The sequence below is a fragment of the Erigeron canadensis genome, chromosome 5, assembly GCF_010389155.1.
Source record: "Erigeron canadensis isolate Cc75 chromosome 5, C_canadensis_v1, whole genome shotgun sequence".
In the NCBI taxonomy this organism is placed as follows: domain Eukaryota; kingdom Viridiplantae; phylum Streptophyta; class Magnoliopsida; order Asterales; family Asteraceae; genus Erigeron; species Erigeron canadensis.
The window spans coordinates 270,364-288,450 of record NC_057765.1 but is presented as its reverse complement, the minus strand read 5'-3'; the positions used below and the strand labels follow the sequence as shown (position 1 = coordinate 288,450).

At 35.1% G+C, this 18,087-nt stretch overlaps 5 protein-coding genes across 9 annotated transcripts; 2 read left to right on the top strand and 3 right to left on the bottom strand.

Annotated features, from left to right (window-relative positions):
- Positions 1-572: 572 nt before the first annotated feature.
- Positions 573-2,473, top strand: LOC122598858 (pentatricopeptide repeat-containing protein At1g11290, chloroplastic-like). Its single transcript, XM_043771335.1, has one exon. It carries the CDS (start codon positions 721-723, stop codon positions 2,374-2,376), a length of 1,656 nt encoding a protein of 551 aa, XP_043627270.1. The 5' UTR covers positions 573-720; the 3' UTR covers positions 2,377-2,473.
- An 82-nt stretch (positions 2,474-2,555) lies between these two features.
- On the bottom strand, positions 2,556-5,120 carry LOC122598860. Of its 2 annotated transcripts, XM_043771336.1 has the most exons (10): positions 4,729-5,120; positions 4,365-4,507; positions 4,088-4,277; positions 3,960-4,012; positions 3,583-3,619; positions 3,445-3,510; positions 3,239-3,343; positions 3,007-3,163; positions 2,836-2,912; positions 2,556-2,752 (listed from the first exon to the last, which is right to left on the bottom strand). In XM_043771336.1, exons 2-10 carry the CDS (start codon positions 4,451-4,453, stop codon positions 2,687-2,689), a joined length of 840 nt encoding a protein of 279 aa, XP_043627271.1. In that variant the 5' UTR covers positions 4,454-4,507; positions 4,729-5,120; the 3' UTR covers positions 2,556-2,686. The 2 variants fall into 2 exon arrangements, with proteins under 2 accessions (XP_043627271.1, XP_043627272.1); XM_043771337.1 differs by lacking the exon at positions 4,729-5,120 and having other exon boundaries at positions 4,354-4,679.
- Positions 5,121-5,385: 265 nt separating this feature from the next.
- On the bottom strand, positions 5,386-6,141 carry LOC122598862. The gene has a single exon (XM_043771342.1). The coding sequence runs from the start codon at positions 6,046-6,048 to the stop codon at positions 5,518-5,520; it is 531 nt and encodes a 176-aa protein (XP_043627277.1). The 5' UTR covers positions 6,049-6,141; the 3' UTR covers positions 5,386-5,517.
- Positions 5,582-10,331, bottom strand: LOC122598861. Of its 3 annotated transcripts, XM_043771341.1 has the most exons (6): positions 10,103-10,207; positions 9,692-9,826; positions 8,489-8,641; positions 8,226-8,401; positions 7,902-8,016; positions 5,582-5,666 (listed from the first exon to the last, which is right to left on the bottom strand). In XM_043771341.1, the coding sequence occupies exons 2-6, from the start codon at positions 9,815-9,817 to the stop codon at positions 5,652-5,654; spliced, it is 585 nt and encodes a 194-aa protein (XP_043627276.1). In that variant the 5' UTR covers positions 9,818-9,826; positions 10,103-10,207; the 3' UTR covers positions 5,582-5,651. The 3 variants fall into 3 exon arrangements, with proteins under 3 accessions (XP_043627276.1, XP_043627275.1, XP_043627273.1); XM_043771340.1 differs by lacking the exons at positions 5,582-5,666; positions 10,103-10,207 and adding an exon at positions 10,254-10,331 and having other exon boundaries at positions 7,786-8,016; XM_043771338.1 differs by lacking the exon at positions 5,582-5,666 and having other exon boundaries at positions 7,786-8,016; positions 10,103-10,206.
- Positions 10,332-13,379: 3,048 nt separating this feature from the next.
- LOC122600632 (protein trichome birefringence-like 14) lies at positions 13,380-18,055 on the top strand. 2 transcript variants are annotated; one of them, XM_043773377.1, is made up of 6 exons: positions 13,380-13,758; positions 14,249-14,427; positions 15,717-15,929; positions 16,402-16,536; positions 16,760-16,955; positions 17,035-18,055. In XM_043773377.1, exons 2-6 carry the CDS (start codon positions 14,250-14,252, stop codon positions 17,855-17,857), a joined length of 1,545 nt encoding a protein of 514 aa, XP_043629312.1. In that variant the 5' UTR covers positions 13,380-13,758; position 14,249; the 3' UTR covers positions 17,858-18,055. The 2 variants fall into 2 exon arrangements, with proteins under 2 accessions (XP_043629312.1, XP_043629314.1); XM_043773379.1 differs by having other exon boundaries at positions 13,380-13,763.
- Positions 18,056-18,087: the final 32 nt, after the last annotated feature.

Sequence of the window (18,087 nt, the reverse complement as noted above, 5' to 3'; positions counted from 1 at the left end):
CCTTAAAAAGGTGTATTGATGAATACTACCGTATATTATATCTGTTGATTGATATTACAGTGAAAACGAAACCAGCTTTGTACGCTAGAAACACTCGTAATAAAGATAATGTAGTATTAAGATCCCTTAAAAATGAAATATAAACCCTTTAAAATTTTTTGGATAAAAAGGATTACCCTTGTTAAATTAAGTTATATTCTCAAGAATTTTAAAAACATTGTTTACTTGCAAGTTTCTAACTTGGAATGCATTTAAACAACTATATGAACGAATAATAAGTTGGGAAATTAATACTCTAATTTTATTTATAAATGAAAATATTTATAAATAAATGACTTACAAGCAAGAGATCTTGGATTGGGAAGTACATAAGAAGTTCTTTTATTAACCCAGGTTCCAGTCTGAGGGGTAGAGTTTACCCCTATTGATCATCGTGCCTTCGGACGGATTATTAGGGGGTTTTCCCCATCGGGTATTTGAAATAGGCATTTCTACTTCGAGGAAACTCTCTAGTGCGGACTTCCCGGTTAAGACAACGTATGCTACACTTCCCGCTGTCGAATCGCGACACGAAGAAATTTACCTTTCAAAAAATACGTTTTCTCTTTTTTATACTTCCTTTAAAATTTCGCACCCTAAAGTTGTCAGAGTAAAAGTAAACTTTTTCAAACAATTGTGTTATTCATTATTTATTCAAGAATTAATAGTACATGGTCTCTCATGAAAAGAATCCAACCTCCCTTTATTAATTTCAACAATCTCATAAACTGTTGTTCATGCATATCACAACTGCAACAAGTCCATGCTCTCATTTTCACTAATGGGTCCCACAAAAGCCTCCCCGTATCAACCAAACTCATCAACAAGTCTGTTTCTTTATCAATGGATTATGCCCGCAAGGTGTTCGACATAATGTCTCACAGAGACCTTTTCCTCTACAACACCTTGATTCGAAGTTATTCCGATGTGGGCCCTTTTCAAGAAGCTTTATTTACTTACAGAAATATGTTTAGGACCGGTTTGTTACCTGATTGTTATACGTTTATTTACGTGATCAAGTCGTGTTCTCTGCTGTCTGCTTTGTGGGAAGGAAAACAAGTCCATTGTAATGTGATTAAGATTGGGTTCCATGTCGATGTTTACATTCAGAGCTCTCTGGTTACAATGTATGCTCAAAATGGGGATGCTTTGTATTCGGAACAAGCTTTTGGTGATATCGCTGTAAGAAATGTGGTTACTTGGACTTCTATGATTGCAGCTTATGTGCAAAATGGGTTTTTGGTCAAGGGGTTGATGGCTTTTGTTGAGATGTTGAGTTCTGGGACTAAACCGAACGTTGTGACGCTTGTGAGTGTCCTTCCAGCGTGTGTTGGTGTAGAGTTTTCGAATGTGGGAATGTTGATTCATGGGCTGGGAGTTAAGCTTGGAGTTGACTCGTATGTATCTCTTACAAATAGTTTGATTGGGTTATACGGGAAGTGTGGTAGAGTGGAGATAGCTAGAGCTTTGTTTGATCAGATGGAAGTTCGAACGCTGGTTTCATGGAATGCGATGATTGCTTCATATGAACAAAATAATGCCTGTGAAGATGCTATTCAACTTTTTCAAAAGATGCAAGGAGAAAACATAGATGTTGACAAAATTACAATGGTTAGTGTTATTTCGGCATGTGCTGGTTTAGGAGCACTGGATGCTGGTAAATGGGTGCATGATTTAGTGAAAAGAACGGGTTTGGAGTCAGATGTTGCCGTTACAAATGCCCTTATAGATATGTACGCAAAGTGTGGTAGTATAGATTCGGCAACTAACATCTTCAATAGTTTGCTCAACAGAAGTGTAGTCTCCTGGACATCAATTATTGGGGCTTATGCATCTCATGGACGGGGGAAAGAAGCCATCATGCTATTCGCAAAGATGAGAGAGGAAGGAATTAGGCCAAATAGCCTTACATTTATTGCTGTGCTGACAGCTTGCAGGCATTCAGGGCTTTTAGAAGAGGGTAGACGGCATTTCCACAGCATGTCAGAGGAGTATTTGATAACTCCAGGTTTGGAGCATTGTAATTCTATGGTTGATCTTCTTGGTCGTCACGGTACACTGATGGAGGCTTACGAATTTATTGAGAATATGCCAATTGAGCCAGATGTAGATGTCTGGGGAGCTTTGCTAAATGCCTGCAGAATCCACGGAAACCTTGAACTCGCAGAATGTGTGGCTCACAAGATTTTCCAGTTCACCCCTCGAAATGATGGTTTTTATGTCACTCTTAAAACTTTATATGCCGAAGCTGGTAGATGGGAGGAGGTGACAAGATTTAAGAAAATATTGGATGAAATGGAGGTGAATAGAATCCCTGGGCAGAGTTCAGCTAGGTAAACGGAATGTTTTCATTCGTTTTTTGCTGGTTCAAGGTCCCATTCTTCACATGGTATCGATGAATACCATACGTCACTAAAGTGATTTTACATGAAATCCTGTGAGCACGAAGACAACATCATGTATTTTACTAATTGGTGTTGATCAGCCATAATTGATACCCAGAGTGACAAGAAATATACTGATATCAACAAAGGACTCTGTGTAGGTAAAAATATTCATCGGTTTGAACTATGTAATATACAATTTTATAGTGGTCATTGGGGGTTCATTTTCTATAGTAAAAGAATGAACAATATGTGTTTGTGTTTTACGCTCTGTAGCAAAGCAAGTACATTTTATCTCTAGACAGCTGAGGGCTGGCCAAGTCCACCACCTGACAGATAATGTTAAAGCATATTTAGAGAAAATCACTGAAAAAAATAAAACAAAAGTCAACAAGAAACTATAGTATGATACCTTAAATCCTATCTTTTGGTAAAGTTCCTGTGCAGCTAGGTTATTTTTATGTACATGCACATACACTTGTTCTGCACCTGCCATATCATAATTCCAGTCAACCATGAAAAATTGTCAAACTCAAATCTGTTTACATGGTTTAAGATAATAAAGGCTAAGTACAACTCTCACCATCTGATATGGCAGACTCCATAGCAAAATGTAACATGTTTCTTGCGATACCCTGTCGACGTGCTGACTTGGCTACACATAAATTTGCAATGTAACCATATTGGTTTTTTGGCTCTTTTCTGTCTGCATTGTAGAAAATAGGTGCTTTGACTATTTCCTGAGATTCAATATACTTTGCTAGTTAATTACAGATCTAATTCTAACAAACATTTGCACAAAAATTGGATTATACCCCAGGGAAAGTCTCTCCATGCAAGAAGGGCCGGATGCTGACATCAAGAGTTCCAACTACACTCTTTAGTACAGTATGTTTCTCATGCCCATGTTCTTTCTTTACCTAATCATGTTTCGAGGAGTTGAAATTATAAAATATACATTTGTTTGAGGGAAACGACAAATAAGGTTGGTGCAGAGTAGAATAGGTGGAAAAGTTTATACCGTGACAATGCAGGAACTTTTTTGTCCAAGTTTTGTTTCAGACTGGCGTTTTAGAGCGTGAAACTCCTAATTAAGTGTAAATCCTTGTGAAATACATATGGTCAATAAACACACAAAAGTATGCCACAACAATCCTACCTGCTCTGTAAATTTCCTTTTATGGCTATCAGCAAATCTGTGGTATTGATAAGAGTATAGTATTAGTTTTGTTCATTTCTCCCATTTCCTATGTCTACTGTCTAGTGGCCATCTCATGTCTGTAATCAAGTTGCATATGAACAGGTGGTCTATCTAATTCAAGTGCTGTTGTGGATTTTCTTGAAAATACTTGATTTGTATAATATGCAGAAAATACTTTTATTAGTGAGGCAATGCATTGATGCCAAAACCTCAGAGATTAGAATTGGGCATGAATGAATGTACAGTATTTCTAATCCTCCATAAAACTTTTGATTAAAGCACATGGGATGGGATGGGATGATCATTAATTCCATATATATGTAGTTCATACATACCTATCATTCCTCCTATCTTCCCAGTGGGTTTCTGCTCGTAGCCATGCTGCCGTCTGTCATAGTTAGCAGAAATAACAAATGATACCACAAATACTTAGCCAAGCCATAAGAGTGATGCAAACACTTACCCAATATTCTTCGTCAAGCACAGCTTGTCTTGCTACAAACTGTCCAAACTCATGCTTTTTGTCTGGAACAAACACGGGTTGCAGCCGGTCAAACTGAAGAGTTGTAGGTTGTTGTAATTGAGAATCAGAGTTTTCATGAAGATGCAACACTGATAACTCCACTTTGTTTGTTTCATTTGAATTCATTTTCCTGCAGAGGAGAAGCTAAATAAATGAGTCTCGTACCAGAAACGGTAAACAAATTACAATCGTTTAAGGGGAAGCACCAGAAACTGACATTGTGATCATCCCTGAAATGTTCCTGGGTCCATAAAAGCATGCTGGGATCATGAAACCAGGGGGTTTGTGGATTCCGGTTGTTTTCATGATGGATGGATGGTTTAGAAGAAGAAGAAGATTGATGGATTGTCTCTTGATTAACTTGAATCAATGTTTGTTTAGTGCAATAATACACCCACAGAGAGACAGAGGGAGAAGCCAGAGATAAAAATAATGAGACATGCCCACAATCATATACAACAAATTAAACTATGGATGGTTTGTTAATTAACAGGTAGCTTAGATTAAAATACAAGAAAAGCTTAATATAATAATGTGCCAAAACGAAACATCACACTAGTTGCGTAACAATATAAACCTACTTGTAATTTATGTGGGCCAGCCTCCACAACAAGTAGTCTATTGTCTAAGAAAGAAAATTGCTGTCGTAGATGATGATGATGATTCTTCTTTAGTGAAACTTGCTTATCGGTATGAATGGATATCGTGGTTTTTTAAAGTTTTTTATTAAACTACTAAAATCAATATCCTCTTTACAGTTTCATACGTTGTAAATTTCCTTTTTGGGTAATGTGAAAGTGATTTAATATATTTCTGTGTTCCTCCCCAAAATTTGTTTTGTTTTAATCATTTTTAGAAAATCTCCCGTTTGGGGGTGTTTTAAAAATACAAGAAGTTATGTGTATTTTTGTAGGGTGTGGAAGAAGTATATCCCCATCCATCCAGCCAAGAAAATGAGATCGGGATGTGAAGGCAACCCAAACCAACCAATAACTTCATTTTGGTTTGGTATAATATACATCATGTGGACCGTTTTAAGCCATCACTTTTAATTCTCTCCAGTGCCCCGTGCTATTAATATTCTATCCTACTCGATAACAACAACAACAATAACCCATCCTATAAAAAATGATATAGGAAGATGTAAATGGATATATCTACATAGAATTCATGAATGAATTTAGTAATTAGTAAAAATTGACATGAAACTGTTAAGAGAGATAAAATTGCCCCGATTATTAGTCATGTAAAAAGACAAACACAGCAAATTTATATATTTGCTTCATAATAATAATAATAATAATAACACAGGGTCATAGGTCCCAACTTACAAAACATTCAAGTAATACTGTATCTTCAAAAATCAATCTCTAAATTCTTTCTTTAAAGCCTTTGAGATCCGTTTCCATCTCCATTCCTTTCATGGATTCGGCCGCCACCCTCGTACTCTTCTTCTTGGTTACGGGTTCGTATTCTCTTGCCAAACAACAATTTGTAGTGTACGTTAAACACAATACACCTAATTGCATCACAAACATTACAATCAGTACCCCACATTCCAACCTTACCAAAACCATTGCTTCTCTCGGGTCTCTTGGGGATTTCAGCATTGATAGACTAGAATTTTCCTTGGTAAACAGGGCTAAAATGGCAAGAAATTGAGCAGCCAAGGAGGTGATGAGAAGGGTGACATGGGTAACGAAACAAAAATGGGTGAGTCGAGAGTAAAACCCTAGAAAGGACGAGAGGAGGGAGATTGAGGAAACCGTTACAAGCGCCCAACCCATTGAAGTCGGTGGCGATCTGATTATGATTGTCGGGACTAAAGAAGCCCCAGAGAGGATGAATACACTGAAATTCATACATGTAAGAACAGCGTATGGGAAACAAGAAGAAGTCATTTTTTCAAAGTGTGAGAGTCGTTGTTGGGGCTTCAGGATTTTGAAATTTATACAAGGAAAGATTCATTTAGCCGTTATAAATTACAAAAAGGGACCCAGTACTCCACTCATATTCTTCTTAACGTTTATATTTTATGATGATGATTGTGTTTTGTCCTTTAATAAAATCTTTGATGATGGATTTATTTAAGAATATCGGCGATTAACCCATTATATAAAGAGAAAATAATTCATGCCGCAGATTTTACCCAAGCTTAGGTATTATCATTTTAAAAAAAACATACAAATCAAGCCTTTGAATTCGATAAACATATATAGCCTCTGAATTTACATAACCCCCTATTTTACCTAAGATAAGTATAACATGTTTTACCTAACCTTTCCCATTATATAAAAGGCATTCCTTGATAAAAAGTAAAAAGGGTTTGCTAAATACAGCCCTTAGGGCTGTGTTTAAGGTGCATAAATTGTTTGTACATTTACCATGAAAATCAGGGGGTATGCTTTTAATATGAAAGGTACAAGTTTTTTTATGCACGTTAAATATAACCCTTAAGGTTGTATTTAGCATTTCCCAAAGTAAAATTCTAGACACTACTTTCCTTAAAGAGCAAAAGAAAATTTCCTTTACATTTATATTCATATTACTTGAATCTTTGTTATCGATTCTACTTTCAAAACTTTCTTTTAACAATTTAATAAAGGGAAAGTGATTTTCGTGCGTAATTCATATTTCAAAATGTATTATTTCGCATTTAAACAAGGGATTTGTTTCTTGAAACGTAAGCAACTATTTATGAACGTACTTAAGTGTCAATGAACTTAAATTCTGGTCAAGTAACTTGTATATTTGTCCAAAGGGAAATGCTAAATAAACCCTTAGGGTTGTATTTAACGTGCATAAAAAAATTTGTACCTTCCATATTAAACCCCCTCCCCCTGATTTTCATGGTAAATGTACAAACAATTTATGCACCTTAAACACAGCCATTGGAGCTGTATTTAGCAAACCCCTTGTCCAAATAGTGTAACGGAGTACCGCCTAAATAGTTAGACGGTTACCAATATTTTTTGTTAAATTAAACCATTAGAATTAGTGTCCCAAAATGTAAGAAACTATGCACAAATATACATCGACAAACTATGAACAAATTGTTCATTGCGTGAAAGCAACCAGATTCAACGGCTTTATCATTCATATTGGAAAAAAAAAAACAAGTTACCCAATACAATCAACATAATTTAAGATCATTCACTATATACATTCGTTCATAGTTAATTATATTTTAGAATACTAATAAGTAACACCCAATGTCATCTTCTACGGGTTTTGAGTTTTAATATCATATTCGACAGTGTGTGGGGAGGAGGTTGAGAGATTTTAGAATACTAATTCCTTTAAATAATGTGGAAGCACCAATGTTACAGCCAAAGGTGTAGGAAAGAGTAAATCAATTTAGAAACACTAAATTTTAACTCTCAAAGTTTTGAAATATGGGGAAAGGTTAAGTAAAGCATACAATACCTATCTTAGGTAAAACAGGGGAGATTATGTAAAATTCAGGGGAGGCTATGTAAAATTCAGAGGGGGTATGTATGTTTATCAAATTCAAAGGTTTAATTTGTAACTTTTTTTAAAGTGACAGTACCTAAGCTTAGGTAAAGTCTGCAGTACGGATCATTTTCCCGAATAATATTCAACCGATGTAGCAAACAAAAGATGATAAGTACAAGGGATAAAAGCTAAATACGCCTGCTGTAAAAACTGGGCTTCAAGAGTAATCCTTCCATAATTACAACATTCATAGATGATGCTACACAAAAACTGCCACTCAAGCAGATGTACTTGATACCTGATCATTTGGAGACCAATTAGAAGTATGGGTTAATATGGTCTCGATTCTGTCAAGTGATGCTTCTAATCGACCAGAGTTCATGTTAAATAATGCTTCGCCAGTCCCTACAGCCCTGTCAATGCCACAGTATAAACAGTCATAATTTCAACACTGAAATCTACTATTCAAATTTAAAAAGAAAAATAAACATATTAGTCGTGTTATGACTGATAGAAGACTCTACAAATAGGAACAATCGAGGTGTTATTCAATTTGGATCTAAAATCTGAATACACACATACCAGTGAAATGAACAGTACTACACATTTAAAGCATACTTACCCTGTAAATTCTGGAAGAACATAGTCTGCCCTCCATCCAAAACGCATATCAACACCAGGGCACAGTCCAAGAGATGTTTTGTTGCGTATTCGAGATACACCATCACCGCCTAAACAAGTTGTTAGCTTCCATTTCCAACCAGTGGCACGCAGCTGAAAACTGTGACCTATTCCTACCTAAAATATTTCCAGCTTTTCATAAATTTTGCAATAAAGAGTGACTTTGATGAGAGAGTGAGATGACACATGACCATATAAGCAAACCTGGAGATTTAGAAATTTGGTTATTGGGATCTTCTTGGAAACAAGGCGTACATCATGATGTAAAGGCTCGTATATGAATTTCCATCTTCGCTCATTTGATAACGGCTTTAAAACAAACTTTGTCTGGCACTCGTTGACTGGGGAATTGTAGAACTGGAACAGTTTTTAAGATATTAATCAATAAGATAAGATATCCTGATTTTAATTTTCACTTACATTATTACAGATAGTATTCTTTGACCGGCATGCTGCCACAACTTCATTTTATAGATGATATGAAATGCTTGAAACTTGAGATTTAGAGATGCAAGAACAAAAAATGGAGTCATAAATTGCCATATATATATCTATACTGTTAAACGTGACAAAACACCCTTTCTCAATCTGTCTTTTACACAACTGCCACAGACAGAAAACCACTGAAAACTGTCAAAAACCTGAGATACTGCCGCAAGCATTGCGTTGGTTACATGCTAGTTTATAAATATTTTCACCTGTAACATTTCTTCATTTAAGCTTGATTTCAAAAAAATAAGTAGTTTCGGCACTTGTTTGCTTTATAATATACTTTTTGGGCTCAAAAACAAGATTGGACAAGATAGGACCACATTATATTAGTGACTATTCATATTAATTATGCTGATACTATGGGGGGTTGTATTTATGAGTTGTTCTGTAGATCCTCATGTAGGCATGTGGTTTAGTTATAGATTTTTAGCCACAGATGACTCACATATATCATGTTGTGTAAGTGCTTCTTTCTAAGTGAAACTAAATGGGTGTGCAATCCCATATAGAAGAACTTCTGGCATGAATTTGTGAACATAAACCACATGCGTTGTATTTCATAACATTAACTATAATTTGAAGTTCAGTTGACTTTCATGTTTGTTAAATGTCCAACTTATAAACAAATCTTAGCAGAATAGTTGAGCAATGCTCAGATTAAAATTCCTTTACACATAATTCGTCATGAAAATCATAAGCTCAGGCTGCCATAAGTTCCTATAAGCTAAGAAGCAAACATAATACACACAAGGAAGGGTAATACACAACAGTGATGTGAACGGCTGCGTACACACACACATATATGATACTAGTTTAATCGGTTTGAAACAACATTATCACGGTATATAAGGTGTATAAAATGAAGACAAAAGAAAAAAAAAATGGAAGGAAGGAAGGAAGGAAGGGGAAAGGTACCTCCAAATTAAGACCGAGACGAAAGCCATGGAGTTGCTCTCGGAACTTGAGAAACAGCTCGGAAGGCATCAAATCAATGGCGTATAGCTCATCCCATGATTTGGGCCCTTCTTCCCTACTCTCCATATATCTTATCTGATCAAAATCAATACAAAATAATCATAATAATTAAATCCATCACTTAGTATTTTACTTAACTACAAAACAAAAGATCAAGGCATTTAGAGAAAGGCCGAAAGACATGTATGTGTATAAACCACCACCGACGACCGTAAGCCATTTTTCTTGAATTCAAACAAATAATTGATTTATTTAAACATATACTTGTAAAGCAAACACACACTATGGAATTGGAATCATCATTAAGAAATAATGGAATTATAAATCAAATTAAAAAAAAAAAAAACATACGGTCGCGGCTTCAATTTGCTATTGCTTGATTGATTATTAGTAATACGAATAGAGAATGAATGAATGAAGCTCTTCTGGTTGCTTAACTCGTAACAGTTTTATTAAACTAGATTATATATGCAAAAACCCTACCCAACCCAGTTTAACCAACCTTTGCCTTCTTCTATCAGCAATTTCTTCCGGTTACAGTTCTATCTCTTTTCTTTTTTTGGTTTTTTTTTTCCTGTTATTTATTTTCTTTTATATTTTCCAAATTCCATTCAATAAATATAAAAAATCATCCCTATGCAATGTATTTTTACGGTTTGCATCTTTTATTTTTTTAACTTTTGGTCAAAATCATTAATGTGGTTTGCATTTCGTCTCTATTTTCGTTAAGTTTCTCACGTGTAATGACGTGACTACATAAGTAGCATTTTTGTCATTTCACTTCACCTTTTCATCTATGTTGTTGATTTATATTTTTAATTCAGACATTTAATTAAACACATAGCATGCATTATCTACTTTGTTTTATTTCTATATATATATATATAGTAGCGAATGTTATAATATGCATAAATAAAAAGTCACAATTAAAGAACCAAAGTCATGACAAGAATCCATTATTAGCTTACTTCACCAACGCATTTGGTGTTACTTCACCAACACATTTGGTTTATTCTACCCGATAAGGAAGCATGTTAGCATTAAATTTTAAGTTCTCATCGATACTAAAAGTGCCTAATAAATAAACAGGTTGATGATATAGGACAAACAAAGTATCAGAAACAACTAGTTCATTGTTATCGATTAATGTTTTTCACCGTTCAATGTTGTTTATACATATCATAACATTCACAACTATATGTTTGTATATGGCTATAATAAATAAAATCATAGTTATATATGCAGACAATCAGGGACGGAGCCAGAATATCTTTTGCGAGAGGTAAATTTAAGAGTCCTTTATTTAGATCCATCTTTAGGAAATTTTTTTAAAAATAAATAAATAAATAGGCCCTGAGCTGTAAACAGAAAAAATGGACTCTTAGAAGCATTTCGTTAATGTCGGGTTTAGTTAGATTATGAATGATGAGTGTTAGTTATGGAAATATCTATCAACATTGGTCTTTACAATTTTGGAGCAATGATATCCAATTTAGTCCGTACATATATTTTCTACATGACTATTGTGATTAACTATTATGTTAATAATTTTAAAAGAAAACAACTTTTTCACATACAACTATACTATATTAATGTATAATACATTTATCCAAACATAGAAAAAACAATTTTTTCGTTAACCCCTAACTGTACCCCTTAAGTAATCTCCAACTTAAGGAAATCTCCACCCTTTTTCAACCTCTCTTTTTCAACTCTATTAACAAAACACTCAACATTTTTACTATCTCAAAACTAATGTTTCCGACATAAGTAAGGTACTTACAAAGAAGAAGCTTATAACAACGACGAAGACATTTGTTTGTGTCTATTTGTATGTGTTTTTTATTTTTTTTTTCCAAATATACCTCTAAAAAATTACATTGTACCAAAATTGGAATGGGGGCAATTGCCCCCAATGCCCCCATTGTAGAACCGTGCCTGCAGACAATATGTTTGATTAAATGTCTAAATAAAAGAAAAATATAAAGACATAGATGAAATGCAAAAACAACAAACTACAATGATGATTTTGAGGAAGTGGAGTTAAATGACAAAAATGCCCCACACGTGGGGGTCTTAACATAAGTAGGGACAAAGTGGAAACCATATGGATATATACTATATGAATGACAAATCACAGAGACGATTTCTTTTACTTTGTTTATTTTTTTTAGAAAATAGGATAAAGCTTTAAAATATTTTAGATTATGAGGATAACTGTAAGCAGTTTTCAAGTTGGATCCCACACTCTTAGGTTGAAGGATGTAGCTGTCGATTGCCAAAAATTAGCAATTGGCAACCAATCACATGACAACGCATGTCACCTAAGGTCTTAACATAAGTAGGGACAAAGTGGAAACCATATGGATATATACTATATGAATGACAAATCACAGAGACGATTTCTTTTACTTTGTTTATTTTTTTTAGAAAATAGGATAAAGCTTTAAAATATTTTAGATTATGAGGATAACTGTAAGCAGTTTTCAAGTTGGATCCCACACTTTTAGGTTGAAGGATGTAGCTGTCGATTGCCAAAAATTAGCAATTGGCAACCAATCACATGACAACGCATGTCACCTAAAAATATTCCCAAAAGAGGCAAAAAATAATAATAAATAGATAAAAAAAATAGGGTGTGGTTACCAAACATTGCAATTGATGAATTTTGTTGTTAAAACATTTGGATCAAAAATTAGGGTTTGATAAATCGGAAGTCAGAGATGCAAATCAAGTAAATAACGACAATATCAAGTAAAAAAAATAAAAAATATATATATATATATATATATATATATATAGTAAAAAGATAAAATGAAGCATAAACATATGTAATAAGCAATAACCTTAAAAAGGGGTCGATCAAAAAAATAAATAGTAGCCGTCAACGACCAGAAACCTCTAAACAAAGAAAACACACGTGCAAACCCCGAAAGAAGGAAAACATGTCTCGCTAAACACAAAGGGATATCTAATCTCGTCGGATTAAGGGTGAACGTTGGGAGTATCGACTAGCGGCTTCAATTTTGACAATATAAAGCCAAGAAAATCACAAATAAGAAGCTGACTTGAAAACCCTCAACCCGATGAAACACATACACAAAAATAAAGTTCACAAAGCTAGTACCATATAGGGATAATAAAAAAACCCCGACCTGACGGGATAAACTGATATCCGAACCTACTCGGGACAAAGACTGGGTATGTCTATCTTGACTCGAGCAGATATTAAAGTCTTAAAGTCTATATCTATATAGTGATTAGTTTTGAATGTATATTTCATTTTTGTGTATACAATGTAACACATTAATATCAACTAATTTTATATCTTATTCCATAAATTGCATATCCATTTCTAAAAGCATTAAGAACAAGTAATATCTTATATCAAATCATACAAGTTTTGGTTATAGTTTTTAAAAATAGACATTCTTATCGGGTATTTAAATATATATATTTTTATACCTGATGAGTATTGGGTCACATATGTTTTATTGAGTTCAGGTTCAGGTTTGACATTACCAAATCAATGTCCCAATCCATTGTCATTCCTAGCGTCACGCCATCACAGTATCAAAATAATACATAATGATCGGTCCCATAGGGCTAGCAACGGCGTGCCAATTTAGCCAATATGTGGAGAGTGGAGAAACCGAAATCAAAATAATACAGACAGACAACTTTGAACCGTATAGACGAGTGTAAATTTATTAAACTACAGGGGCAAATAATTTTTTATTTTCTTACTTATCACTTAGGCGAATGATTACCAAATAAGATTGCGATTACAAATTAGCAATCTCAAATTCTTTCCGTCCGTCCGGTGGAGAAGAAAAAAGTGAGATTTGGAATGAACGTGATCCTCGTGTTATCCATCTCTCAATTCAAAGTTGATTATTAGTATTCATTGCTCCAATTCCAATCCACAGTTTATAGCCAGTCAGAGGTGAAATCAAAATCAAAATCTACTGCTGTCTGGCGCAAGGCTTCTTCGTATTTGCTTCCAGGTATGGTATGCATCTGCCCATCTGGCCATCTATATCGAATATATAATACACACGGAGTGTATGTTAATAATGTTATGATCAGAGTTGTTGTACCATTACTTAAGTTTCTGTCATTTGCTTCTTCCTTTTGCTCTTTACCTTTTATTTATTTATGGGAAAATCCATCATATATCATTATATGCTAACCTATACATAGATCATTAGATAGATGTTAGTTTGACCAACCTGCCAGGCTGTACGCAACAACTTCCCTTACTTCATTCCCATGGACTCTTTTTTATTTTCTTATCCACACATTTCTCGTGTGTGTGTGTTTTTTTAGTAACCTGGATGGATATTTTATTTATTTGTCAATACCCCAAACCAGAGCTTATATAGTGGTATGGATGGTATGGGTGTGTGATAATGTATTACCTTCGTTTCCTTTTTTATTTTTATTAATCACAAGTTTTGTTTTTGTTACTAATTAACTATGTATTGTTGAATTTAGGATGATGAAAGGGGGAGGGGGAGGAGGCTACTTCTATGAACGCAGAACCAAGCAGCTCTCTCTCTTTTTTATCGGTGTTGTTTTTACCACCATTCTTATTCTTTGGTCTTGGGATAAAAACCCCCTTCTCACCACCACCTTTTTTCCGTCTCATGCTCAACTCCTGCAGCTTTTCCCAGGTTGGTTACGTTTATGTATGCATCTCACTTTACTTATAGACTATTTGCCCCTCTTGTTAATACTACAAATCACTTTTTGGCATATATCTTCCACAATACTTGATAATTAGGGACATATCTTGTTTCAAGTATGCTGCTTTATGTGACAACGTATTAGATACCTTATTATTACTATTATTTTCCTTTGGAACTTTGTTGATTCATACATTAGACCAAAAAAAAAAAAAAAACTCTTAAGATAGGGGCTCAACACTGCTACCTTTTTCCAATTGCATTTACTGATTCAATTTTGAGAGTTAGTGTGAGGTTATGAATGCACGAAACCAAGTAATGCTTATATAAGCTATGACCCAACCTAGACAGGGATGGCCTTTTTTATTTGTTGTATTCCTTTTTGTGATGTCTTGTTTAAAAAAGCTACCATTGAAATTGGCTACAACAATGCATTTACCGTCAACAATACGTTCAGACTTTTTCCAATCACTAACTGTCAACTTTGCTGATTAACCAAAAAAGTTGGTTAAAGAATCCAAAACAAACTGAAATCAAAAACCAAAGTTGAAAGAAAAAACGAAGAGTTATGTGGAAAAGTTGATAAATTTAAATAATTGAAATCCAAATAGATTGAGTTTTATTGAATTGAGTGAATGGAAATGACTCTTGAATGACATGGAAATCAAGAAAGTTGCTCTGATACCATAACAATATAGAGAGAATTTGGGGAAAGATTGCTATACAATCATTGACAAATGATCTACAAAAGGGTATTTATACATCAAGAACACTGAGCTAATACTAGCTACAAAGTTTCATACTAAGTTACTAGGAATGTAGAATTTATCCCTAATATGTACATATACGTCTACACGTCGGATCGGGGGTACATTTGGTTTACTCTCAGTTTCTTATCCCCCCTCTCAATACTGACTCTAAACAAAAAGATATGACGAATCAACTCTAAATTATCAAATCTAACCTGGTCAAGTTCAAGTTTTTTCACAAAGGATAATAACCGACATAAACAGATAACTAGGACAAGAACCACATAGATGCTGACATTCGTTCATGCCAATTTTATTATTATATTTCGTGACTTGACTTGTTTCATTTGATTTATCTTGCCATTATGGTGTAGACAAGTCCAGTTCCATAATGTTTATCTATTAGCCCAAGAGTTTAAAGATTCACCTGTCTCAACTCTCAGCTATGATTTGTCTTGTATACGTTATCTTGTGTTTTGTCACCTTCTTTTTCCATCAGCTAAATGTTGAACTATATTTTAATGGCAGGCGAAGAAGCAGAGGTAAAGCAGTTGAAGCACTCTAAAGATGATTTAAGAGAAGCTGAAGGAGTTGCAAAATCATCTCCATTAAGTTATGTAAACACATCGTCTTTGGACACTATAAGGGATGAAGGAGTTGTGGATTTTGTATCGCCATTAAGTTCCATAAAAGCACCATCTTTGGATCTTAGTTCTAAGAATGCTCTGGAAAAGCTCCATGGTAGACATTTTCTTGTATGTATTTAGTTATTTCTCTCTAACCCGCAGAACATTTTCTTATAGGTCAAAAACCGATGACGAATAAAATTTTAAGACTAATTTCTTTGAATCCTTTTCCTGTAAAGAAAATGCAAGTATTCCACATAAATCCACAAAAGTTTACAATTTGTCAACCATGAGACTAGAACCCACAACCTCTTGGTAGATGGGTCAACTCACACCTGACAGCACCATGCCAAGGGCGTTTGCTTATTTTATATTCTAACTGAACTTCTGCGGTACATTGCTTTGCTTTCTTTAAGTTTTACTACCATCTATTGTAAGTGGTATGATGTAAGGAAATCTTGAGCTTGTGTAAGATCAACTATAGCATTTCAACCACCTAGTGTCACTTTCATTTGTGCTTAATTAACGATGCGTTTTTTATCCTGCACGGTATATGTTCCACCCTTAATTCTCTTACGTTGTTGCAGAAAATACCACTGACATTGTTGGAATCTCTATTTCTAGTGGAGCATCAGAAAAACAAAGCGACCCAAAACCTCCAAAACAGCAGTTAGTTGAACCAATGGCATCTAGCATACCAGTTCCAGCTGAGGAAAAGAAAGGTGTGTTTCTATATGTATCACAAAACTTAGTCAATGCACAAAAATGCTCAAACTGTAACAAGAAATAAGAAATTTACATGAGTACAGAAGCTGAAAGGCGTCTAAAATGGCCCTAAATCCTCAAATGAAACAGAGTTTCTTTCAAATTGTCTGCGCTACAGCTTGTTATTTTTCATTACTGATTATCTTCTAACTGTTCTTTTCGTTTTCTTTTCTATTCCAGGCTGCAGTTTTGGTAAAGGGAAATGGGTGACCGATGAGAGTTGGCCTCTGTACTCAGGATTTGGTTGTAAACAGTGGTTGTCTGGTATGTGGGCTTGTCGCTTAACTCAACGTACAGATTTTGGATATGAGAAGTTAAAGTGGCAGCCAAAAGATTGCAAAATGAATAATTTTACCGGGCCTGAATTTCTTAAAAGGTTTGGGAGTTATAATTTTGAGAATTTGTTCATGTTCACACAAGTTACCACTTTCGCTGATTGTGTTAATATATCCCAGAATGCAGGACAAAACAATGGCATTTATAGGCGATTCATTGGGGCGGCAGCAGTTCCAATCTCTAATGTGCATGATCACAGGTGGTGAAGAGAGGCATGATGTGCAAGATGTTGGTAAGGAATATGGCCTAGTGAAAGCTCGTGGCTCTGTTCGACCTGATGGTTGGGCTTATCGCTTCCCAATTACCAACACTACAATCCTCTATTATTGGTCTGCTAGTCTCTGTGAGTTGGACCCAATTGACCCCATAAACGGTACCACCTATTTTGCTATGCACCTTGATCGTCCACCAGCCTTTCTGCAACGTTATATTAGCAGATTTAATGTGGTTGTTCTCAACACGGGGCATCATTGGAACAGAGGGAAGCTTAACGCCAACCGATGGGTGATGTATGTGGGTGGGAAGCCTAACACAAATAGGAAGATAGCAGAAATAGCAAATGCTAAGAACTTAACGATTTACAGTATCGTAAAGTGGGTGAATGGTCAATTACCAAAGTACCCAGGGCTGAAGGCATTTTATAGGTCTATTTCACCCAGGCACTTCTTCAATGGAGATTGGAACAGTGGAGGTACGTGTGATAGCACAGCCCCTGGAGCACTAGAAGTTTTAATAGATGAGTCTAGCGACTCTATTGCCTCAGGGGCAGTGAAGGGGACAGACGTGAAGCTTTTGGATATAACGGCATTATCTCAGGTAAGAGACGAAGGTCATATATCAAGATACAGCATCCGTTCGACTCCAGGGGTGCAAGATTGTTTACATTGGTGCTTACCTGGTATTCCCGACACTTGGAATGAACTCCTTTTTTCGCAAATTTGAACTCATGACCTGCAATTCCACATGGTTTGTATCTAGAAGGTTGCCCCGTTATAGCTTCTTATTTTTGACTACCAGCTGGAGGGAGCTATAACCATTGTGGCCGGGATGTGTAATATGTAGTACCTCATGTACGAAAGTACCAACTGAGTTATATGCTGTAACATGCGTCATATATAAGTCCAGTTTAGTTTTATTAAATTTTAACTTGATATTTTATTTTCCAGCATATG

Coding starts and splice junctions, on each gene's coding strand:
- LOC122598858 (XM_043771335.1), top strand. CDS start 721: ATGAAAAGAATCCAACCTCCCTTTATTAATTTCAACAATCTCATAAAC.
- LOC122598860 (XM_043771336.1), bottom strand. CDS start 4,453: ATGAAAACAACCGGAATCCACAAACCCCCTGGTTTCATGATCCCAGCA. Junction 3,164..3,238: donor ATGGAGAGACTTTCCCTGGG/GTATAATCCAAT, acceptor ATTGAATCTCAG/GAAATAGTCAAAGCACCTAT. Junction 2,753..2,835: donor ACCAAAAGATAGGATTTAAG/GTATCATACTAT, acceptor ATTATCTGTCAG/GTGGTGGACTTGGCCAGCCC.
- LOC122598862 (XM_043771342.1), bottom strand. CDS start 6,048: ATGACTTCTTCTTGTTTCCCATACGCTGTTCTTACATGTATGAATTTC.
- LOC122598861 (XM_043771340.1), bottom strand. CDS start 9,817: ATGGAGAGTAGGGAAGAAGGGCCCAAATCATGGGATGAGCTATACGCC. Junction 8,642..9,691: donor GTCTCGGTCTTAATTTGGAG/GTACCTTTCCCC, acceptor AAACTGTTCCAG/TTCTACAATTCCCCAGTCAA. Junction 8,402..8,488: donor CCAAATTTCTAAATCTCCAG/GTTTGCTTATAT, acceptor GAAATATTTTAG/GTAGGAATAGGTCACAGTTT.
- LOC122600632 (XM_043773377.1), top strand. CDS start 14,250: ATGATGAAAGGGGGAGGGGGAGGAGGCTACTTCTATGAACGCAGAACC. Junction 14,428..15,716: donor ACTCCTGCAGCTTTTCCCAG/GTTGGTTACGTT, acceptor TTTTAATGGCAG/GCGAAGAAGCAGAGGTAAAG. Junction 16,956..17,034: donor GGGCCTGAATTTCTTAAAAG/GTTTGGGAGTTA, acceptor AATATATCCCAG/AATGCAGGACAAAACAATGG.